This window comes from Poecilia latipinna, unplaced genomic scaffold (assembly GCF_001443285.1).
Source record: "Poecilia latipinna isolate Pla-1442-1.1 unplaced genomic scaffold, P_latipinna-1.0 Scaffold358, whole genome shotgun sequence".
NCBI lineage: Eukaryota > Metazoa > Chordata > Actinopteri > Cyprinodontiformes > Poeciliidae > Poecilia > Poecilia latipinna.
In genome coordinates, this window is record NW_015112974.1 from 142,473 (window position 1) to 167,535 (window position 25,063).

Consider the following 25,063-nt stretch of genomic DNA (forward strand, 5'->3'; position numbering starts at 1 on the left):
AGCAGGAGACCTGCAGGACAGCTGCAGCTTAAATAGTCCAATGACTCAGTCCCTGACAGGTTTAAAGGCTCCGGATGCGACGCCGCGTCCCAGTGGAGCTTCAGCCTGACCAGGACAGAAACACGGCGCTGCTGAGACGGTTCTGCTCCTGCAGGACCATCTGGACCCTGGAAACAAGCTCAGAACAGCAGCAGCAGCTCAGAGCAGCTCTGGGATCCAGGAACCGATGGAGGAACCGATGGAGAACGCTAAAATGTGCTCAGAAATGTGGATACTGACATTAGCATTAGCTGCTACATGTTAGCTGCTACAGAAATGCTATTTTAGCTGATAGGCTAACTCCTTTTAGTACAACGCGAGTACAACGGTAGAGTTTTCCTTCAGATCGGTTTAAATCAGAAATTAACCCTCATTGGGCCGAGAGAAGCGGCTTCATTGTCCATCACTAGCTGTGCATCAGATTTATGGAAAAATGCAACACATATAAAATCCATGTAATTTACTAATGGAAATGAATGCATTAAAGTCCTAACTCTAATTTTTACATGTAAACTAAAATTCAGCAGCCGACCAAATATGAATGAAACGTGGAAACATGAACTTTAGTGACCTTAATCTAATAGCTTCAAATGAGTATATCTGTCAAAGATTGAGACAATAACCCGAAGAAATGACTGATTACGTTTATCTGACAAAAGAACTGAAGTAAAAACATAATTTTAGTCAATGTAGAGTTGTTGCTTTTTAAGGCTTTTAAATCACTTGAAGTTCGGTTCTGTTGGGTTTGAACGATGTGATTACAGATAGTAAAGGGATGTAAATACAATACTTGTTTCTGAAATCTAATATTACATAATCTTCTCTCAGCATCGCCTTCAGTCGTTTTCAGAAGCGGCGTTGGGTCGAGGAGTTTCATCCTCTGGGTTTCAGATTTCATCTGAAAGAATCACTTTACATCTGGATTCCTGCTGGTAATCGAAGGAAAACAATCCTGCAGGAGAGCAGAGTAAGAAACGTAGCAGAGTCTTTGACCTCCATATTTACAAAGTAGCAGAAAAATAAAACTGGGAACTCTGACGCAGCATCAGGCGGAGTTTCAGGAGAATTCATTAGAATAAAACGCAGAAGCTGCTGAGCGTCTGCTTCCTCTCCTCTGATTACCGTTTTCACTCGCTGCATGCTGAGCAGAGCCAAAATGACTGCATGATGGGAGGAAAGGGCCAAAAGGTTTCCAGTCGCCATGGAAACTAAAATGCCAAACGCAGCAGTGCGTCGCTCTGAGGGAAAGATGGAGGGAAAAAATAACAAAACGGCCTGATTACATGTTGGACAACAATCATCGTCAGGGAGGATTTATGGGTGATGCAGCAAGTTAACAAGCTGAGGAGAGAAACAGACCAGTGATCCCAGTGATGGAGGAATGGTGGCTCTAAGAGGAAATTCCTCTGATTTCAATGTGACATCATCGCCTCGGGTTGTTTACGTTGCCATAGCAACCATGTTTCCATCCGACTGCCATGCAGATTTTAAGTAAATATCTGAAATTATTCGTGTTTCCATCTACTGGGTTTGGAGCGAATCGGTCAGGATATGAAAAACGTGATGTCATCAGATGTTGATGCTACGCATGGCTGCAGTAAACAGGAAGTAGAGGTGGAAACCTGGCATGGACCAAGTCTTAGAAAAACAGTTTTCCCCTGTGAGCCGGAGGTTGGACCTGTGCTGAGGCAAAGACCCACCAGCAGGGGGGGCGTTCGCTACGTCACAGACCCACCAGCAGGGGGAGCGTTCGCTACGTCACAGACCCACCAGCAGGGGGAGCGTTTGCTACGTCACAGACCCACCAGCAGGGGGAGCGTTCGCTCATTGGGTGTTTCCCTTTTAACACCAACTTTTTCCGAAAAGTCAAATCTCAACTCAAGGCAGAGTAAAATCTTTTTTGTTAAATCGAGGAAATTGTTTTTATTTTTCTGTTTCAACCTTTTCTAATGTGGTTCTTCAAAATGCAAATAAAAACACGGCCAATGATCACCATAACTCCACATGAAAGGTTTAATGACAGTGTAATAAGTTCTTCCCAGTTAGAGGACAAAATGCTTCCACCCAGTCCCACATCATGATCCCTCCTCCACCATGCTTTGGAGTTGTTTGTACTGATGTGGTGTTTGGTTTGCTGTCCATTATGGCTAAACAAATTAAATTATTGTTCTTGTTTTGTAAAGCAGGTCCGGCAGCCATCTTGTTTTTAGAGAGAAGCAGCGTTGCCCTTCAAACAGCCTGACTGGTTCAGTGTTTTACTAACTGACCTTTCATGACCTTTCACCTGCTGCCTGTGGTCTGTAGAGGCTGTGAGGTTCAGTGGTTTATTATTTCTTGGTTGTATTAATCTGCAGTGAAATCCTGCTTGTCAGAGGAAACATCCAGTGACCTGATTCCTGCAGACGGAGCTCATCTGTTGGACCTGTTGGACGTCTCCATGTCCTCACAGTCCCGCTCTGTCCTCGTCACATCACTGACACCCCGAGCTGACAGACTCGTGTCGACTGACTCCAAGAAGCTACTGCAGATGAGACGCGGCACTCTGAGATCTCAGATCTGTCTGCATCTGAGCAAATTTAATCAACCAGCATTAAAATTCAGGAAACACATGAACGTTGTTTATGGCATTTATAAAAAAAAAACGTTTGTACATTTATTGATGAATAAAAAGTGACCAGACCCTAACCCAGACTTTTTTACACCTCAGATTCAGAAACAGCTCTCCGGATTCGGGTGGAGCTGTAATGCAGAACCAAAGTAGATAATGAATCTCGTCTTTCGTGAGCTCTGCTGTTCCTCACAGAGGAGGAACTGGAGATGAAACCCACAGAAACATGAAGCCGTCTGTCGGTGAGCAGGGACGCAGCTGCGACTTCAGGCTAATTAATCAGAGGAGGATCAGAGGAAAACTCCTCGCTCTGCTGGGACCGACTCATTTACGCCATTAAATATCAAACTTTTTAGGTGTTTAAACTCAAACAGCCGACTGCGGTTAAACTTCCTCCTTTGATTCAGACATGTTGACGCTTAAAGATCCGTCCACATGCTGCACCAGCCTGTAAATAAGTGACCCCTCGTACCCCGGGGCGAAAAAACATCTGAGCATCATGAAGATGAGGCAACGTGACCTTCAGAGCCTCATTATTCATTTCTAATTCATAACATATTCAAGGTCAGTCGTGGCTTTGCATGTATGAGCAGGTTTATGGTCCTGTGGTTAGAAGACCTGATGATGGTCAGAAATCAACAGGAACCGTTCAAGCTTTGAAATATGGAACAACATTTGTGGAAAAAACTACAAATAAAGCAACAAACATTCACAAAAATGGATCCATTTTGTTTCTCTGCAGCCTTTGTTCGTGTTGGATGGGATTCGTTTGTTGGATCTGTCTGGATTTATGTTTCCAGGCGGCAGAATGAGAAGAAAAGCATAAAAAGCATCAAAACTAATCCCAGGATTTATGCTGCCGATAAACTGCTCTACTTTATAAATCATGAATCCAAACCTGAGACATTCATCTGAGGAGGTGTCACAGCAGTCGTCATGTTTCTGTCTCTCATTGTGAAGCCCAGTAAACCCCCAGACGTCCAGCAGAACCAGAACATCCAGTAGAACTGGAGTTTTCCATCCTGGATCCCTGAGCAGAGAAACAGGCTTTAATTTGGTGGAGCCTCGGCGCTGCAGCTCCGTCTGCTGACGTCACCGCCGGCGCTCCCTGCGGAGAACAAGACTCCTGCATTAGGAGGCGAAGCTCTCTGACGCGTCTGATCCGAGATAACGGTTCTGGGCGCTGCGTCGTTAATGGACCACACGTCTAATCTAATCCAATCTAAGGCAGGTTCAAGCATCGTTTTAAAGAACAGGATCCAAACAGACGCTGGTGGAGTTCAGGGTTCGGCTGAAGGATCATGAATGATGCAGAACACGTTTGAATTTTCACCACAGCGTCTCCGTTCTGTAAGCTAGCAGAGACACGGATGAAGGTCTCACACAGGTCAGCTAGAGGTCAACATCGGCCAGCCGACCTTTCAGAAAAACATTTTAGGGGAACTTAGTGACTCGTTCTTACAAAGACCCTGGATGAACCTTGACGTGCTTCTCCAGCGTCAGAAGCAACAAGCTGCTTATTTAGCAGCTGCTGCATGTTTGTTCATGTAGGGAAGGAAGCTGATGGGTCCAGGACTTATGGAAGATCCTGGTTTAGAACCGTTCTCAAAGTGCCCAAAGAAACAAACTATCCTGAGATCTGAAAACCAGGCCAGAAGTTCTGAGCCGGAACCTTTTGTGTTTGCGTGTTTCTGGTACGCCTGTAAATCTGGCGCACAAGTAACATCCACTAACAGCTAGTTTGAGTTTTCAGTTTATTCTCCATCAGTCCTGCTGCTGGTTTCCAGTGTTAGTGCTGGTTCCCAGTACTGGTTCCCAGTATTACTGCTGGTTCCCAGTCCTGCTTCTGGTTCCCAGTATTACTGCTGGTTCCCAGTACTGGTTCTCAGTATTACTGCTGGTTCCCAGTGTCGCCTCTCTCCTGCCTGACCTGATCCGTTTTCCAGCAGCTCAGGAAAATGTTTTCCTTGTTGCGGTTGAAGAGTCCGGCTTTGTTTGATGTTTTGGAAATCGAAGGCGGATGTTTGTTGTGAAGGAGGGAGAAGCTGAGACATTTTCTGTTTCTGAAATGAAAACTGGTTGTTTTCAGTTCATCTCTGCTGTAACCTGTTGGAGGTGATGAAGTTGTGGATGTTTATAGCTTGAAGCTTTTTATCATCAGGTTTTAGTTTTGTGGCGTTCTCTAAGCGTTTCCTTTTATACTTTTATATCTGCATTTCTTCATAAAGTCTCCTTGAAGTGAGGATGACATCATCTGATCAGACGGCCTTTTGTTGATTCTGTCTGAGGATTTTCTGTTTACTCGCTCTGAAAGGCGTCCAATCACGTCGCGCCGCTCGCTGTGCGACTCGTCTGCCACGCGCTCGTCGCCATGGAGACTCTAAAGCCGGTGTTCCCTGGCAGCAGGGAGGGAGACGAGCAGGTGTCGCCATGGTGATGGGGAGCGGGAGGGATGCTCCAGTGAGCAGCTGTTGCCATGGAGATGCAGAAAGCATCTTGTGTGCAGGAGCAGAGAGGATGGAGTGATGCTGCAGCTCGTTGAGCTCAGAGAGGAAACAGGAAGCTGAGAACCATGACCTTTGACCGGGAACATCTGAGAGATTTCAGAGAACCAGGACGACTTCCTTCACCTGAGAGGTTTTCAGTTTTATCAAACCTAAACACACAAAACATACATTAAAATACGATCTTTATTTATCAGGTTTTTTTTTTTATATTTATTTGCTTGAATTAGAGTCACTTTCACGTCTAGACCAACAGACAGCAGGTGGCGCTGTTAGCAAACCTTAATAATAATAATACTAATAATTAAAGCCTGTAAAGTTTTAATCAGCATCATGTTTTCATTAAAATGCCTTGAATATTGAAGATAATCACCTTTCAGAGCCTCCATGTGTTTGATTGCTGCTGTTGGTTTAAACAGTAAAACCAGTTTGTTTACTGCAACAATAAGACGGGATTGATTTATGACTGAGGACCAAAACGATCAATTCTGAGTGGAAAGCAGATAATCATCCGCTGCACTGGGAGGATCCTGGATCTGGTTGTTTCTGTTCGTCACCAACCCGAGACGTTCAGCTCTGGGTTTGGGTCCAGTTTACGTGTCTGGATGTTTTTCTGCAGGTTCTTCTCTCTGCAGGTAAATTCAGACAACAGTCAACCTAACCTTTTAGTTTTCATGAATAGGAAAAGGTTTGCATTGTTTTAGTAACAAACCTGGGAGTTTAATTGCACAAACCTTTTATTTAGCCCTTTACCCATAAATACTCTGCCTGTTAAAACCCAAAGCTAAACTATTCACAGGACATCCTGTAAGGGACCCACTGACTAAACTATTAGCATCCTGAAAGGGCCCCATAGGGACCTTCTTGGGACCCATAATTACCTAGTGATGCTCCAAAGGTATAGCATAAGAAACCCAATGATACTCAATAGTTACACCATAAACTCTGTGTAGAAAGTTCGATAATGAGTTACAACAAAATGTAATTTCCATTTGGGATCAACTGTTGGAGCTCAGATATTTCTGCGGTACCCAGTAAGTGAAACCAGAAGCTCCTTTTAAGTTCACCTCATAAGTTCAGGGTAATAAAACTCCTCTGGTTCCTGATAATTGCCCCCTGCAGACCCTGTAAGTCGATTCTTATCATCCTAAGTATTTCATTGACTTATCGACTTTGGGTTAACCTGCATATTACAAAGAAATAAATCTGCAAAAACCTGTCAGTAATCTGTAATACGTAAGTGTCCCTTTAAATCTCGTTAGTAATTACTCTATGAGCATTCTGAGTACAGCCAATAACTACTGTTACCCTATAATTATCCATATACATTATTTAAGGGTCCCATGTTACTTTACCCTCCAAATGTGCCCATAAATATCTCTGGTGTCTCTCAATCCCTTTGGTGATTTACTCCGTAACTCAGTGGTTCCCAGAATCGGACCTGGAGGGCCGGCATCCTGCATGTTTTCTCCCCCTGGTGGTAGAAACAACCTCCTCAGCATCATTGGTTCCAGGTGTGTTAAACCAGGGACAGAACTAAAGCTTGCAGGATGCCCCAAATGGTTTTCCAATCTTCAATTTGGTTCAAGAGTGTGTGAACACTGAGCGCGGTTTGGTAGGTTAGCAACCACCAAAGTAGTCAGTGAGATTAGAAAGGAAGCAGAGTTACCATTTAACTAATTACGTCTTAATCCAGCCGCTCCCTGCAGGTTCCCTGCAGCATAAAGCGGTCCAGTGCTCTATGTGGGATGCATATGGAGCTACACTAGAGGAAGTAATGGTGGATAAATTGTTTCTACTCTGCATTTTATGTATTTAGCAGCTGTTTGTGTGTTTAAATGATACGATGAGTAACAGAGACACTGGCTGATCAGACGCCCCTTCACTTCATCGCCTGTCTTCCTCCCGGGTTCCCATCCTGTGTCTGTACCTCAGAACGTACGTAGGTAACCCGTGTCCCAAACATAAAGCCCTCAGTAAGCCTGGCGATACCCTGTAAGAGCCTTTAACAATTAGCATATGTGCATCCTTTATATCTCGTAAAAAGTGAAAAGATTTCATGTCTTTATTGTAAAACGTGCAGTTAAGAGGATTTTCTGCTTCTCACAGTTTCTGCAGCCAGTTATCCTATAAAATAGAGGCTTTCGGTGGAAATTATTTCTCAATTGCTAATTATTAAAGACGCATTAAGTCGTCCAGAGTCGAATCACATCACTGCGTCCAGGAGTCCCACTTCTCCATGTTGACCTTTTAGTCTTTGGAGAGCCTGAATGCTGCTGCTGCAGACTAAATGAGCTGCTGAATGTGACAAAGCAAACCCCTTTCCATCAGCCCAGACGGAGGGACAAGGCGACAGACGTCAGAGTCAGTGAGGCGAGAGCAGTCCTCGTGCTAATGAACAGCTCTGCTGGACGCCTGACACTGATTGCTGACACCTCCTCCTGCCAAGCCAGTAATGGCTGCCTCGGCCTCGAGGGCACTCAGGTGACAAATCCCAGCCTTTGGCAGGCCAGCCCATCGGAAACTCGGCCCGGACGAGAGCTTGGTGCTGAATAACGCAGCTGGGAACTGTTGAAGGTACAAACTGTACATAGAGTCTCATCTAAATGTGCGATTATGGCACAAAAACAGCTGAAAACCTGCAAAGCGACACGAGCTGAAGCATCTGAAGCAGAGGACTGCATGTAGTCCTCTGAGCTGTGAAAAGAAGGGGCGGACGACATGGGAACCCTGAACCCTAGAACGTCTGATGGGTGATTAATAATTCATATGAAACTCGTAGCCTCACTCAGCAGCATCACACATTATAATTATCCACAACTGTGGTGTTTTTGCTAATAGTTAAGCTAACAGGCACCCATCCCACCTGTAGCTCTCTTCACGCTTTGCGACGTTGGAAGCAGAATTTCGGCTCTGATTTTCCTTCCTGACCTCCTTCTTGCATCATTAATGCTTCACATTTATTCTAATTTTCCACTATCGCTCTCAGGCAGCTGGTCGGTGTTGCTCTCTCTCTCCCTGCAGGCAACAATAAGTTGCTGCTTAGAAACCAGGTCAACCCGTCTGATTTCATCCCTCCTGTAAACACAGACAGACTCAGATCCTCTCCCTCATGTGAGACCCAGTGATTTTTCATCAAAACGTCTTCGGTTCTGTTAATAACTTCAGAGTTGGGCAGACGAACTCGGCTGATTGATGGATGAGCTGCGGGTCGGAGGAACGCCGTTGATTGATGAGCGACAGACGCCCTTTAGGAGTGACTGATCAGGCTGAACGTCCTCAGTAACGGAGGTGAAACTCTGTTCTGGAGTCTGCTGGTCAAATCCGCATCCATTTCTCTGAAGTAATAATTCAAAAGTGTCAGTGACGGTCCTGCCCGTCTTAAATCACTTTGAGACAACTCCACATGTAAGACCAGTAAATGGAGGCTGGGGTCAGAGGTCAGTCTGTGGGCTGGCTTCTCCTGCAGAGGAAACCAGGGGAAGTGTTGGTTATTTTAAACGGCTGACGGATCTGCAGAGGCTCTTCTGAAAGCTCTGGGTTGTGAAACTGTTCAGTGTTTGGATTTAAAAAAGACCTTTTCATGTTTGAGGAGCTGCTTTCTCCACATCAGCAGAAAGTCCAGATGTTTAGACACCAAACATCTGGATACGTTTAGAAAATAACGATACTAAAGATGGGATAGTTCGACAGTTAGAAAAAAACTAATTTTCCACCAAAAGAATCTCAGGAAATTTCTAGAAAAACCAAAAACATTTCTGGTTTGAAAAGTCAAAAATGTGCCACAAAAAATAAAACTCAAGTTTTGAGATTAAAGTCAGAAATTTTGTAGAAAAAAAGACAAAGATTAGAAAAAAACCTGGAATCTTTGAAAAGTTGCAAATTTGCAAGAAAAAAACTCTAATGGAAAAAGAAGTGGAAAACCTTCCACTTTTCAAACTCAGAACATCTCCATGTTTTTTCCTCAGATTTCTGAAGTTTATTGCAAAAAGTTTTTTCTAGCCAATTCTTGATTTTTCAAACTCAGAAATTTCCACGTTTTTTTCTGGAACAGATAATTTGTCTCACGTTCCACAGAGACAAGCAGGCAGTGTGACGTTTCTGGATCAGTTTTGTTTCCACCTCAGCTTTAGTGTGGAACAGCCTGAATGTGGAGGAAATCTCTCCGAAATGAAGGATTGGATGTAAATCACCCGACATATCATCAGAAACGTTGCTTTACAAATACTGAATAATTCAGAGTAGAACAGATTTTACGTTGGATGTGATCTTCCATGGGTTTCTTTAAGTGTCTGAGGATCTCCTGGTTTGTGACTCGGCAGCATTTTTCTCATAATTGCGCGTCAGTGAAGCTGCTGAGCTGCATTATTTCCTGACTCGCGGTTCGTCCAGCCGCTGAGTGAAACTGTCCTGCAGGGTCAGCAGCTCTCTGACCAGAGTGTGAATCTGAACGGCGGTTTCTGCTGGCTTCGCTTCAAACAGCTGCAAATCTAACCTGAAGTCCAACCTCTGACCAACGGGAGGCAGAGCAATAACTCATCAAAACCCACAGAGACAAACTGACCACTAGGAGGCGTTTTCTCTGGAAAAGTATCCAGAGAAACGCAATTAAAGGATAACCATTTCTAAATGTTTTGACAAAACATCCACATCATAAATCTTTGGGCTGTTAAAAGCAGTAAATGTTGTGTGAAGGCTCTGGGCTTGTTGGGTTTTTTAACTGTGTCAGTTTAGCAGCCAGATTTGCTGATGAAGCAGAAGTTTGGTTGTTTTTCCAGCATGTCAGATATAAAAACCCCCCAGTGGCTCTAATAAATGTCACACTCTTTAACTTCTGTCTGCAGCCGCTGCCGCTGCTCTGCTCCGTTCTCTCCGCTATTTGCATATATCTGAGGGATTTATCCGTCAGACATGCAGAGTCTGCACTCACTGTATTGAATCTCAGCCATAAATTGTTTGTTAGGGATCCTCCAGGGACCCATCTGGGCCGGGGAGCCCCATCAGAACCGGGCCTCCGCGGCGCTAACGAATGTAAAGTGAGTTATAGAGGATGGGCCGAACACTTAGAGCACAGAAAGCTGTGGCTAATTCTTGTTTTCGGTCCAGTAGCTGAACATTTTGAGGATTTGTTGATCAATTGAGGGACGAAACCAGATCTGTGATCATAAATAGACAAAATTAGATGTTGTAATATTGTACATTATTTCATTTTAGAGTAACAGCTGAGTTTAAGTTTAGCCTTTTTTGTATGATCTCTGTTTAGTTTACGTTTATTATATGTTGGCTAATTTGGAGATTTTGTTTTAACCTACTTTTTGCATTACTTTACATCATCTCAGCTTATTTTGTTTCTTTGCTTTGTTCATCTTCATTTAGCTGATTTTAACTTATCTGAACCAATTTGATTGTAGTGTAGTTTAATTTATCATTTGTCTTTCAAGTTTTAAGTGTCTCTTTGCTTTATTTGCTGACAGATTCAGAAATCGTGCTGATCTTTGTTGAGGCCGTGAACTGAGACTCTTGGACTTTTTGTCTTGCTGGGATGAAAAACATTCGTTCCTCGTCTGTTGTGTCAGAGACGGACAGGAAGTGTTTCCCTCTGAGTGTCCGTCCTCCGCCTCCGCTCCTTACTGAGCGTGGCGGAGGGAAAAGATGGGAAGGAGGTTTCTGTCCTGGCGGCTGGCTCTCTGCAGGACGGCCCAGGTTGAAATCACAGCACAGATGGGACCCTGCGCTGCGTTTATTTGTCCAACAGGAAGGTAATGAAGGAGCCTCGGCGTTACAGTTTGGGTTGGTCCAGCTCACAGCGGCAGCAGCTTGAGATGTAAACAACCCCGGGAGGATTTTGTTAATCATTTTAATATTTTGGATCTGGATCAAACACATCCGTTCAGTTTAGGGAATGTTCCCGTCATCGTTCACTGGCTGTTTGGGAAATTGTTCCCTCTGGTTTTGGATTCTGGGAAGCTGGAAAGATTTTTGCTCTTATTTACTTTTGGACAGTTGTTATGATTAACCTTTTAGCATTTCACTCAGCAACAATCTTCAGTCAGAGGCCTTTTAAGATTTGTTGCGAGACTGACTGCTACAGGAGATCCCTCCTTCCCTCAGCATCACCATGTGCCCATATTTAACTTCCCTGTGGGATAAATGAGAAGTTTATTAATTTGGTAAAATATTCTGTTATTTGACCCGAATCATAAAACTGTTATTGGTTTCATCATTAATCCCCAGGAAGGCTTTGCTTGTTTTTCACTGCATGTTTTTATTCATTTAGTTGTTTTTGCTGCTTGTTCCTCTCATTAAACCGTTAAATAAATTCAGTTCAGGCTGATCTTTGCTGGTTAAACTGGAAAACCTGCAGTCGGGTCGTGCTGGTTGTCATCGTCTCTCTGATGGATGTTTGGTGCCTTAAATGGATCGTCCTGCTCGGGTCTCAGTTTGAAGAACTGGTCGGTTTTATTTATTGCTGTTTTTACAGCTGACGCCAGGGGGCAGCAACGTGCAGAGTCTAAAAACCGAAGCTGGTTGTCGTCTTAAGAGGAAACGGTGCCCTCTAGTGGCAGCAGCAACGAACTCGCTGTTTGGCTGAATTCTTGCTGGTTTTCTGCTGATTTATCCTCCAGATAATTTGTAATTTTTGGAACCGTTTTGTTGTCTGATCAGTTTTTTCTTTTCTCTGCAGGTTTCTGATCGTTCTGGGATGTTTGATTCTGGCCATACTGACCACATTCAGGGAACATGAGAAGGATTCTGCACACTGGCTGGTCATACTGGTGAGAACGACTCCGTCTCTCCACAGAAAACACACACACACACACACACACACACACACACACACACACACACACACACACACAGAGTGATGTGTGAGCCTGTTTCCTCTGCAGGAAACGTTTGCCATCTTCATATTCGGAGCAGAGTTTGCACTGAGGATCTGGGCGGCTGGTTGCTGCTGTCGCTACAAAGGATGGAGGGGGAGGCTGAAGTTCGCCCGCAAACCGCTGTGCATTCTGGGTAAGCAGGGAGAATCATAAATATGTTAATGCTTACAGATAAAATTAAAGGCTCAGGAAGTCATTTATAAAGCTGAAAGAAACACAATGATGATTATTTCAGAGAAAAGGGTGAAAACATTCGTAAATGCACCGTGCAGGCAGAGTGAGTCAGGCTGACAGGAGCTTTGTCAGCTGCCCTGAACAAACCAGCAGCTTTTCAGAATAAATTTCCAGTAATTGGCCAGAAATCCTCCCTGGAAGAGGCTGTCCTTCACTCTCTGTGGCAGTCAGGATGCCTGAAGCTGCTGGAGGCATCAAACATCCTCAGCTTGTCCAGATTTAGAGCTGCTTGCTTCAGCCTTTAAAACTCCCACTGAAGAGCTGAAGACGCCTGATTTGTCCGTCCTCAGCGAGCTGGCAGCTCTGAGCAGAAACCAGGAGACGATAAGGACCAGGACTTCCTCTGGGATCCATCGATTTTTAAAGATCAAATTGCACAGAAAAAAAGAGTTTAAATTAAATTTGATCATTTTTCTTTCCGTTTATTAGGGAAAATAAGATAAAAATACTAATAATAGCTTTTTCACTCCTTTTTAGTTTAATAGTAACATTAAACTCTCAAAAATCAGGATGGAAAATATCAACCTCAGAGCTGAGCCTTCAGAGACACATAAAGACGACTACAAAGTCGATCTTCTGTCACCTGAAGAACATTTCCAGGACGAATGTTTTAAACTACTTTATTGGCTCTGAAATTCACCAGAGAGTTTAAGAAAGCTAAACTAAAAACCAATATAAAAGCAAACCTGTGAGGTTGATTTTATCCCCCAGAGTGTCATCTGGATACCTTCCAGGTAAACGAGGCGGTGAGAGCCGATGTTTCTCTCCTCCATTCAGAGAGCAGCTTTCCTTTCTGACAGTTGGCAGCAGGATCCATCATCCTGTAACCTTCATCATTTTAACACTTCTGTCAGCTGTGTTAGGATTTATCTGAGACTTAAATGAGAAGCTCTGCAGACTTCAGCGGCTCTTTTCTCAAGAGGAGCTGTGAACAGAAGAGTGAATTAATCAAACTAAATCAGTTTTTTATGTCAGGTCCTTTCAGAGATTAACATCTCTTGAAAAATTGTCTCTTTTTCCCCAACAAAGACGTGTTGGGGTCAAACTCATTAGCTCTCAGAAACTCTGGTCCTTCTGCTGCAGACATCTTCGTGCTGATCGCCTCGGTGCCGGTGGTGGCGGTGCGTAACCAGGGCAACGTGTTGGCCACGTCGCTGCGCAGCCTGCGCTTCCTGCAGATCCTGCGCATGCTGCGCATGGACCGGAGAGGCGGCACGTGGAAGCTGCTGGGCTCGGCCATCTACGCTCACAGTAAGGTACGACCGACCAGAGAAAACACGTCTGGAAACAGAAAAACGATAAAGTAGCTTCCAGGGATTACAGAAAGACACAATTTAAAATCTATTTACCATTTTTCATTGGTTAGATCCATCTTATCCACTAAAACTGTGAATAAAAAGTCCTAAAGTGAAGTAAAGACACAAACAACGTCATGTTTTCAGAGTTAATCCTGCCATTGAGTTATTGATCCACATGCTAATCTCTGCTGTCTGCCTCTGTGCTTCATTATGGATCCTAAAGACGCATAGAGAGGATTTAATCAGTTGTCTCAGGTTAAAACCGTCAGCAGAAGGAGGACGTCTCCATCGTGATGTCTGAGCAGCCTGGGTGCAGCTCCAGAGGTTTTACGGCTCTGCTGGTGTTTCTACAGGAGCTGATCACGGCCTGGTACATCGGCTTCCTGTCTCTGATCCTGGCGTCCTTCCTGGTCTACCTGGTGGAGAAAGACGACGGCTCGGTCAACGTGTCTGACCAGGAGAACCCCACGGCGCAGAGCCAGCAGCAGGACTTCGACACGTACGCCGACGCGCTGTGGTGGGGGCTGGTACGTTCACCGCTGCTGAAATAACTGCACAGATGTTGGTTTCATTTCATGTAAGGAATCTGGATTCCCCCTATAAACATGTAAATGGGAACGGCTGTGATATGATCTGAACGGAGTTTCTCTCCACAGTAGAAATAATCTGTGTGAAGTTCTGCAGTAACGAACGCCTCGGGTTCATAAAGCTTTGATTTTCTCCTCATTAAATCCGTCGTCCTTCCCGATCCTGACGGCTGCGGATCTGCTCTGTGACCTTTCTGGTTTCTGATGTTTCTCTCCTGCAGATCACGCTGACCACCATCGGATACGGAGACAAAACCCCGAAGACCTGGGCTGGGAGGCTGTTGGCCGGCACCTTCGCTCTGATCGGAGTTTCCTTCTTCGCTCTGCCTGCTGTGAGTGTAGAGTCATGACCATTAGCTGCTGCGATGCTCGGCTGCAGATATGCAGGTTAGACTAACGGCTGGTCAGTGTGAGAGGACTTACAGCAAACTACACCAACAGTTAATAAAAACAAAAGCTGAGCGAAAAACAAGGCTAATGAATCTGTTATTGACTGAAACTAATCCAATACAAAACTGATGCAGCAGTAATTAGATCTTAAAGCTCGTTCGGACCGATGAGATCAGCCGTTCTGTTATTTTTATCAATGCTCTTATGAAGCAGCAGCCTGAACTGTGGCTCTGGTTCCGGCTGCAGGGGATTCTGGGTTCTGGTTTGGCTCTGAAGGTCCAGGAGCAGCACAGACAGAAGCACTTTGAGAAGCGGCGCCACCCGGCGGCCGGACTCATCCAGGTCAGAGATCAGACCCAAACGTGTCCGTCTGGTTCTGTGTGTGACATCAGAATCCTGAAGCTGTTCTGTGTTGAACCCAGTCGGCCTGGCGGTATTACTCCACCAACCCCATCAGGGAGGATCTTATTGCCACCTGGAGATTTTATGAAACCATCATCTCTCTTCCCTGCTTCAGGTACGAGGCTCCGGCTGTCCAGCCCTTAAAGCTGCAGGTTTAAAATACTTTCAGGTTTTCCAGATAAATGCCAGTCTGAATCTCACAGGTTTCTGTTTATTTCCTGACTTTCTGTCCTCTCTGTCTGACAGGAAGGACACCTTGGAGGCCATGGTCAGGTGGGTCTCCTGCAGAGACGCTGCAAATTACAGAGCTGTGCCTACAGTAAAGACTTTAATTAGGCCACCAACTGAAGAGAGAAAATAATGAACATTTCCTAAAATATCCCACCCAGCCAGGCTTTAAATAGCTTCCTATATTAATCCATGACTCGGATAAATGACTCTGGGAAGAAGCCGATCCTGAACGGCCGCTCATTCTGACTTTAACATCAAGCTGAGGATTTCTTGAGAACTTATTAGTGCGTCCGCCCATTAGTCCTGCCTGAATGATGAGTGACGGTTCAGGTTCATTAATTAAAGATGGTTTCCCTTCATCAGCTCAGAGACAGTAATGAGTTTCTGCAGCCCATCAAAATGTCAAAATCACTCTGAAAATATTAGAAAATAAAAAATGCTTTTAATCACTTTTGGTCTCTGACACGTTCAGAGTTACTGTTGAATCTTATTTCTTCTCGTTCTGAACTCGTCTGAGTTGCTCCTGCGTGATAATTAGTATTTATTATCGGTTGATTACCAATAAATGGATCAGTGAGTTTTGGTGTTAGCCAAACCCATCTCGTTCCTCCGTCTGCGTCTCATTTCTTCATTTATTCTCTCAGCTCCTCGTTAAACAATCAGATGTTTTTCATTTTCTATCACACTGCTGGGAAAATCCTGCATGAACACAGGAACTATAAAGACATGATCCTGAACAAAGAGACGGATCTGGGTCGGACTTCATCTGGTTGCTTTGGACTCCATCCAGAAACCACGGCAGCGCTTTGTGCTCTTTGTGAGTTTTTGCTTTTCTCAACAGTTTGGTGCTAATCTGGGATCTTTTCCCTGCAATGTGAACAGAAAATGAGTTTTGCTGCTTCCTGCCAGCAGATCCTTTCAGATCTTCTCCATTCCGGTTTATTGTGATCTCTTTTATCTCTATGAAGTTTAATCTTGTTGTTGGAAATAAGCACCACAGCTCTGAGCTGAAAACTTTGGGCCTTGGACTATCTGGGCTTGTTGTGTCGCCTCGTTTAGAGAGATCTGGGGATAATCACATCCCATTTTCCTCTCTTTATTCGCCGAGGAGCATTCAGAAAGAAGATTCCCTCTTCCTTTAAAGCGCTGCCTTTCTGCAGCCTCTCAGCGCTGTAATCTGCCGGCCCTTTTCTGCCCTGAGGCCACATAGAGGCTCATATTGTGTCCGCTGTGGGAGCAAAGTCGCTGAGAGCGCTCCACGTTTCAGAGGCCTCGTTTGGGCCGCTGCCGGCTCCGGTTACTGCCCTGCCTCTTCTCAGGGACACAGGAGTCTTATTTTACCCAGAAAGCTGCGACTTTGTGCTGCCAGATATTGTCACAAGACCAATCTCCTTGGGTTCTTCGTGCAGCTCTGACATGCAGAACCTGAGGATGTAAAGATGTTTCAGTTTGAGACGCAGGAATCCCGACGTAGTGCAGGTTCATATAAAACCATAATAAATGGAACATGGACCAACATGTATGATGTGCACTGGTGATGGAAACGAAATGTAATGTTTGACTTCTCAGCTGTGACTGTTTGTGTTTTATGATGTAAAACACTTTCTTGCTGCTGAGAAGTGTTATAAATAAATTTGATCGATTGGTCGGATGTCATGGAAAAGTTTCATATTTTTGTCCATTTCAGATTTAATTAGTTGTAGTTAATACATTACAAGAAAATATTTTGGCAGCTTTTGCCTCAGCTGGTGAAATCCTACACGATTCTTTAATATTTACTACAAATGTTTGAATATATTATTTTAGTGCCAGTCCTGCCTGTATGTTTGTGGTCAACACCTGTTTCTCCTGTTTCTGCACTGCAGAAAGCAGCTTATTATTGTCAGCATAACACACGATGTTAACGGTTTGACGCTCTGCTCCTTTCCTCTCCACCTCAGTCAGAAAGTGAGTTTGCTGGAACGGGTCCGCAACTCCAACGCCAGGCCGTCATTGGGGATGGTCAGGAAGGTTAACGCCGAGTCCATCGAGGAGAGCCCCTCCAAGGAGCCCAAACCTGCCGGCTTCAGTAACCGCGAACGCTTCCGGACCGCCTTCCGGATGAAGGCCTACACGCTGCGGCAGAGCTCTGAAGGTCAGAGCGCCACCCGCAGGAGGACGACTCCGCCAGCGCTCAGTTTGCTGCTGGTGACTGCATCCTGTTTGTCTTCCAGATACTGGAGGCCTTGCAGCAGACCCAGTCTTGGAGGACCGGGGCTTCCCGCCAGAGATCCTTCTGGAGGAGATGATCCCGACACTGAAACTGGTCATCAGGGCAGTCAGGTCCGGAGTAATCCTTCTCACTTTCCAGTGATCCTGAACTTTGAGCTTGAATCTGTTAAAACATCATCCAAAGTCTAGAGAGAAAACCTGAAAAGGTCTTTGCCTCGTCTCCACTGAGCGGTACGGACTGGTTTGGTACGATACTTTATGTCCAGTGGAGAATGTTTCCACCACCAGTTGGACTCTCATTGGGCGGGTTGGGTTAAACCCAAACACCTAACGCTGCGTCATACCAGAGCAATAACAAACATGAAGAAAACCGTTTCCTGTCCCAACCAAAGGACTGTGTTGTAGCTCCGCCCATTTTCCCACAGGCCTACAACCGAAGGGTCTCCAGGAATGGAGTGGTACGGAGGAATGTCTTTGGTCTCTCAGGGGAAATATCCAGAGAGAAACCATCATGTCCAGGGACAACATGTACAGAAAGACCCGAAGCCGGATCATAAAAGTGTTTAACAACCAGAGTCTGTAGAAAACACCGACTGTTTTAACCTGATCGAATGAACAGCGGATTTGTGTTTCATAGAGGTGATGGTCAACATGCTCTGCCCTGCATGTCAGGTTTCCCTCCTGCCACTGGCCTGCAGAAGCTCTGAAACCCTCGATGCTTATCTTACTGATCTGAAATGAAACTTTGTTTTAGGCCAACATTTTCCATAGATGGCAGTCTCTTCGCTCTGTCCTGTCTTGGCACGTTGCAATAATCAGGCAGTATTATATCAGTTCCACTGTGTTACCAGTTAAAATGCTTATTTTTATCAAAACCTTTTTGGTGACCAAGTTAAAGGCCTTCATGTGTTTTAGTGCAAACTGCTCTCAGCTCCACATGTAATTGGTCTTCAGGTTCATCATGTGTGCTCAGTGTGACACATCTTTCAGCATTACAAAGCTGGATGTGTCGACATCAGTGATGTAAACCATGTTAACAGCCTCCGGGAGCATCTATAGGCCACACAGCTGACATAATGCAGGAACTCAATCTAGTGTGAAGACCTGTGAGATGAGTGATTAACCCTGTGAAAGCACTTCTTCCTCCCTCCCCATTATGCTGCGGCTGAATGGCTCCCTGAAAGGGGAACTCGGACATGAAGAGTTTTGGTTTCAGGACCCCCAAGACTTTCTGCCAAACACCGGAGCTCCTGCAGCAGCCGAGGACTCTGGGAAGAGCTGAAGATAACAGCTCAGTGGGTGGCAACAGGTCTCAAAGACGAGCATGTCAAAGACCTGATGGATGACGGGGTTGAACTCAAGTAGGAAAAGTGTTAAAGCAAAGGAGGCGGGGTACGGTTCGCCTGAAATGAGCGGCTAGAGAAAGGAGCTCCTGTCAGGTGACTGTTCAGTGAAAGGCATTTTGCCAGGCCGGACTTGGATCTAAGCCCGTGTTTCTCAGTCCCAGTCCTCAGGGAACGCTGCCCTGCATATTTTAGGTGTGGCCCTTCTGCCACTCACCTGACTCCAATAGGTGGATGATTAACAGTAGATCTTCATGCAGAGGTCATGCACTCATTGGAATCGGGTGTTCCTGCACAGAGACGCATCTAAAGTATGCAGGGCAGTGGCCCCTGAGGACTGAAACACCAGACTAAACCAAACTGGAGGTTGTGCACAGAGAGTGGCTACGTTGGAGCTCCGACAGATTCATCTGAACTCTGAGACCAGGCAGTCCTTAAGATGAACATTATCCACCTGAGGGCACTGAGTTTAGACTGAAAGGATAATGCCACCAATACAAGAACAGGACTGATCCAGAGTGCTTGTTTTATTACTGCTCCCTCCAGTCCAATCAAAGTCAACAGGGGTTTAATTTGCTGCTCCGTCTGCCTTACAGTCTTTGACTAGGTGGTGAGATATGTACTTGACCAAAGAAAAAGACATTCTAGCATCTGGCATGACCTCTCTCTGAGACCCAGAAGTTTGGTAGTTTTTAGTCGTTTGATGCCTCTTTGACATCTTCTCCTGGTGGGTTTGGCCCATCCCCCCAAGCTGCCAACCCAGGGCAGACATTGAACCTGCATCCTGCAGCTCAGCAATGTAAAACATCAGCGTTAGGTTTGTTGGCCACTGAGTTGCCCTTAGCATTACCCTGTGATGGATCACTGACCTGTCCAGGGTGTACAGCCCTTTGTGCCCAATGACCGTTGGAGATAGAAACCAGTCCCCACAATGGACGGATGTCCTGAGGTTTTTAAGACTCTTCTGCCTCGGTTGGACAGTGTAGTTGATTCAACTCCAGGAAGTTGCAAAGCTTCAACAGATGCAGCTACGCTCCTCGTTGAAATCCTGATCTTGGACTTTCTTTCACAGGATCATGCAATTTCTCTTGAACAAGAAGAGGTTTAAGGAAACTCTGAGGCCTTACGATGTCAAAGATGTGATTGAGCAGTACTCTGCCGGACATCTGGACATGCTCTGCAGAATTAAATACCTCCAGACAAGGTGAGCAGACACCACACAGATGTGGAGGGTAAATCTAGCTAAATGCCTCATCTGTGCCGTGCTCAATGTGTCCCTTCTCTAAAGGATCGACATGATTCTTGCCCCTGGACCTCCCCTCACCCCGAAAAGCAAGAAGCCCCAGAAAACACCCTTTAACTACCCATCCAGCCAGTCACCCAGGTACTGCGACACCATTCTGCATCTCTAATGTCCAAGCATGTAATGGCGGCACCATCTTCACGTTCGTGTTTCTCTTTGTTTCAGGCATGAGTCCTACTTAGCCAAAGCCACGTCCATGCCAGACACTGAAGACCAAAGCATGATGGGTAGATTTGTCAGGGTGGAGAGGCAGGTGAGAGTTCAAATTAAAGAACTATATAATGGTCTGATGCCCCCACTTCCCATCTGTGGACTCTGGTGTGTTTTTGTTGTGCTGCTATTATTTTGTTGTGTTTTTATTGGTTGATTAATTAAATTTATTCATAGTTCAAGTTTATGAAAACCTTTAAATCCATGAATTTCTTCTCTGTGGAATCAGGAATTAAACGTGTTTCTGTTCAGAACCTGGAGAAGCGGCTGACCGTGTCCTTCATGGTTCTGAGCTTCGGTGTTCCGGGTCACTTTCCTGAGCTCATGGACGGATGTGTCTCTGTCTCAGGTGGAGGACATGGAGAAGAAGCTGGACTTCCTGGTGGACATGCACATCCAGCACACCGAGCACCTGCAGGTGGATTCGGCCGGCGACGCCCGGATGACCGTGGAGGCCTGCGACCAGACGGCGAACGGTGAGATCCGCCGGGTTTTCCTCAACTACTCCGAGGTGTTCCCTCAGATGTCATACCAGGTGCCTGTCAGCAAAGCCAATTCGACCTGCAGCAGAGGGCGAGGCGGCAGGCAGGGCGTCAGGTTGGCAGGCGGCGCCATCCCCACGTATACGGAGCGGCCGACCGTGTTGCCCATCAGCTCCCTGCAGGACCTGTCGGCAGGGCGGGGCAGGACCACAGGGGGCCGGGGGGGCGACTCGCCGCTCTCGCTCCTGTCGGTGAACCACGAGGAGCTGGAGCGCTCGCCCAGCGGGTTCAGCATCTCCGGGGAGCGGGAGGGCGAGGCGGGGTTGGACCTGTCGATGGGGGCGGCGGTGGCGGCCGGGGAGGCCAGCTGGACGAGAACCAGGCCGAGCTACTTGGCCGAGGGCGAGACGGACACGGACACGGACCCCTTCACGCCCAGCGGGGGCGCCCTGCCCCTCTCCTCCACCGGCGAGGGGTTCGGGGACGCAGAGTGGAACACGCCGCCCTGAAACACGACGTCGCCTCGGCTCTGAGACCTTAAAACCAACCCATGCCTGTAAAACCCAGAACGCTGGGTCAAAGCCACACCTTTGGGCCGAAGGTGGATCTAATCCGCCTCGTTGCTGCGCGTTCTGAACGACCCGCCGTCGACCTGCAGAGACCACCGCGGTCCAGACGGAGTCCGGCAACGAGTCCGCCCCAACGGCAAAACAAAAAAAGGGAAAGCAGACCGTTTGTAAAGAAAAACTCTGTACAGCGCACTCTTCACGAAAATTTAGCTAAAAAAGAACATTATACGTAATATATACACCAAAAGCTTTACTGCTGCAAAGCCAACCGCACTGCATGTGACGCATGTGACTTTTAGTGTAGACACTGCAAATTTCAGGATTTATCAGGAAAAAGAACAGAGATTGAATGGAACATATACCTGCTATGCCATTTTGTAACACTTATTTTTTATATGAAGACATCCTTGTTTCTGCATGGTTTGCATGATGCTGCACCATTCCTGGGGTGACCATTAGGGGGCGACACTGGAACCAAAAGTCTCCTGTCTGTTCTTGTTCCTCACCAACCGTCTGTCTCCATGTTTGATCCAAACTTCTTACTTTCATGTCGTTTTGTTTTCGCTGGAATCATCTCAGATTTACTAACTTACAGTCAGAAAATATTTGAAACACTAAATTCTGATGCTTTGCTGGCACATGAATTCAGGGATATGAACCGTCTCTCATCTCATGAAACACAGGCAACATAATGTTGGTCAATATGTAAAAAGACACAAAGTATTTACGCCCCTTTGCTTTTCCCATGTTTACCCAGATTTAGTGTGGTATTCTTAAAAATAAAAATCCCCATAAAACAGTTATAATGACAAAGTGAAACCATGTTATTGAACTATTTTGTAAAGTTGCAGTAAATGTAAAAGTTTAACCATAACAGGTTTGTACGTTTTCACTGATTCGCTCAAACTCTGGTGATAATTCAGCTCCATGGACGGCAGCGATGGGACTCGATTAAAGCTTAACTGAGTTAATTACAGAGTCTGTAATTAATTAATTGTTTAATTTAAAACCGTATATTGACAGAATAAGCAACAAATTCTCTTGAAAACCAATTTTTGCTGCTAAATTATTTAATAAATAGAAACATGAGCTCAACAACTAAGATATTATAGTTTTTAATCTGTTATTTAGTTTCTTAAACCATCTGATTGGATCAAAATTTTATTCTGTCCAGGACTGTGGACGCTAACATTAGCATTAGCTGCTACATGTTTAGCATTGAGATGCTATTTTAGGCTAGCATAGCTTCCCTGATATGCTAACTCCTTTTAGCACAACTTGAACACAACAACAGTTTTTTCTAGCATCCAATCAGGTCATTTATACAGAAATGACCCCAGAGGGCCGAGAGGAGCGGCTTCGTCGTCCATCGCTGCTGTTAGCGGTTGCAGCTTCTGCATCAGATTTACAGACCAGAAACATGCAAACCTTTGTATGGACAAAAAATGAGATTAATTAGGTTAAAATGTGTGACAAGTTTCTCAGTGCAGAACAGAGCAGAAAGTCATGAAGGTAAAGTGGCTGGAGACGGATATGAACTTATAACATGTAGAAAAGCTCCAAGAACCACCAGGTTCCTACTGGACCAGAACCCAGGAAAACCTGAAGCTTCAGAGGCTGTGAAACGCTTCGTAAGAAACTTTGGGAAGTAAACAAAAACATTTATAAAACATGTTTTAACATTTAAATTATGGGGCTGTGTGTAAATCTCAGATTTCTGACAACATTTTGAAGGATCAGAAAACTTCATAATGTGAAAATAAATTTGAAATAAAAAACTCAGAACCTGCTCTTTATAAACGTCAATGTAGCATTTTCAAGTTTCTCAGCTGAGATTTATTCAAGACTTTCCCTAAAATGACCCAAACAGAGAAATATAATCAATTCTGATTTATTTTGGATTGTCTGAATAATTTATTCTTGTCTCAGTTTATGCTTGATTTACAGGAAAGTGTTGCTCCATAAACCTATTTCTGAGTCGTAAACAGCTTTAAAAAGTGAAATCTGAGGGTTTTTAAAAGTTTTCTACATTAGTCGATGTTAATGTTGCCGTTTTGAACTCTGAGGTTTTTCTTGCTAAAGACAAAAATATTAATTTTAGAACATTTTGACTAAAGTTTACTGGGATTTTATGACAGAGCAACACAACGTAATGCAACGTAGGAAAAGCAATGCTTCGCTTTCAGGTTTCTATAATAAATAATCAAGTCATTAAATTGTAAAAAGTGAAATGAATCCTCCTGTAACAGCTGCCTAAAGTGGAACCATAAAGTTGTAATTTCACTGCGATTAGCTGGTGCATGTTTTAAAACTTAATTCTTTACTATTTTTGCTATCAATGAAAATAATGTACTTATTAAGAAAGTAATTAAATCTGCTGCTAATCTTTTTATATATTTTGAAAAGTTAAACACTAAACTTATTATATGCTAAAATAAATGCATATTTAGCTTTGTTATGTTTGAATTGCTCTAAAATGGTTCAAAATAATTTAAATATATACCAGGCCTTAATAAATCTAGTGTAGGAAATGTTATTTATCCTACTTTGCAATAAGACATTTATATATACTTAAAGTTTCTTAATTGTATTTAAATCTTGTTCTATTTGTAATTTTGAAATCTGGATGTTGTGAACGACCTGGAAACATTTTGAGGCCTGAACTGCTTTTCCTACTTTACTGTAGAATCACAGATTGTGACGTAAAACCTGAAAAACTTTGAAGACTTGATTTATCAGCTGGTATCGCATGTAGAAGCAGATAATACCACACCGAGCCTCCGCTCTGCTTTTATTACTCTACTATAAGCTCTATTTAACAATCTCACTCTGTGTAGACGGTTTTATATTTTTGAAGCGCTGCAGATCTTCTGTATATTTTAAAAAGTAAATGTAGATTTAATAGGAAAAGCAGAACTCCTTGAATTCAAACTTGTTAGTCTGTTTTTTAATGAGCCGTAAGAAGATGTTTCCTCAGTTCGTTCAGCAGTCAAGAATTTTATAACTTATAGGGAATAGTTTGAATTTAATGGGGTTGTGTGGAGTAGCTATAAGTAGTCAGTTTTTTACCTACTAGGTAGGACTCAGTGTGATCTCAGTGACTTGTTAAGGACATTAGTTAGTGTGAAGGTGGTGAATGTAGCTGATAGTTGCTGTCACACTAACAGAAAAACCAACTCTCAAACTAATTTTCAAGATAATAAATGAGCTAACTGTAAAGCTAACAGGCTAATAGTTGAGCTAACAGTCCCATCTTCACCACGGGCCATTTGTTGGTCAGAAAACCTTTATGATTTGCTTGTTGTGCTCAGGGACCAGACTCACTGCTACTAGCAATACAAGCTAATGTCGTTGTATTTTATGCATTTACCGAATAGAGAATATGCTGACAAACATATTTTATTCAGCAGGATATGTGACTGATTTTAATAAAAAATAAACAGAAGGATGAAAACTTTTGCCTGTTTGCCTGTTGCACCAAAACCTCTGACTTCACAGTTCAGACTGAATTTGGATTTCTCATTCATTTCAAACTTGGACTCAGATTTTTACTTCTGAGTACAAATGAGTACAAAACAGTTTTAATTCAGGCTAATGGTTCGGTTTACTCTGAAGCTATAGGCAAGGTCGCCCTCAGCTAGCATGGTGCTAAGTGTTGAGCTAACAGTTGATTTAGAGCCTTATAAATGTGCTAATAAATAATATGCAATGCTAACAGGGCATTAGCAGGGCAGAGTCTAATGTTTAATTACTGACCTCAGTATTGAG

The 25,063-nt window shown here is 44.4% G+C and overlaps 1 protein-coding gene across 1 annotated transcript in view; it reads left to right on the top strand.

Annotated features, from left to right (window-relative positions):
- kcnq3 (potassium voltage-gated channel, KQT-like subfamily, member 3) overlaps positions 1-24,853 on the top strand; it is a 56,206-nt gene extending 31,353 nt beyond the window's left edge. The window contains exons 3-16 of the mRNA XM_015036145.1: positions 11,837-11,927; positions 12,042-12,168; positions 13,353-13,525; positions 13,921-14,094; positions 14,376-14,486; positions 14,791-14,886; positions 14,967-15,061; positions 15,193-15,219; positions 17,118-17,311; positions 17,391-17,499; positions 19,804-19,935; positions 20,020-20,115; positions 20,200-20,287; positions 20,594-24,853. Of these exons, the coding sequence (XP_014891631.1) occupies positions 11,837-11,927; positions 12,042-12,168; positions 13,353-13,525; positions 13,921-14,094; positions 14,376-14,486; positions 14,791-14,886; positions 14,967-15,061; positions 15,193-15,219; positions 17,118-17,311; positions 17,391-17,499; positions 19,804-19,935; positions 20,020-20,115; positions 20,200-20,287; positions 20,594-21,235 (2,155 nt within the window). The 3' untranslated portion in view covers positions 21,236-24,853. The remainder of the gene's footprint in view (positions 1-11,836; positions 11,928-12,041; positions 12,169-13,352; positions 13,526-13,920; positions 14,095-14,375; positions 14,487-14,790; positions 14,887-14,966; positions 15,062-15,192; positions 15,220-17,117; positions 17,312-17,390; positions 17,500-19,803; positions 19,936-20,019; positions 20,116-20,199; positions 20,288-20,593) is intronic.
- Positions 24,854-25,063: the final 210 nt, after the last annotated feature.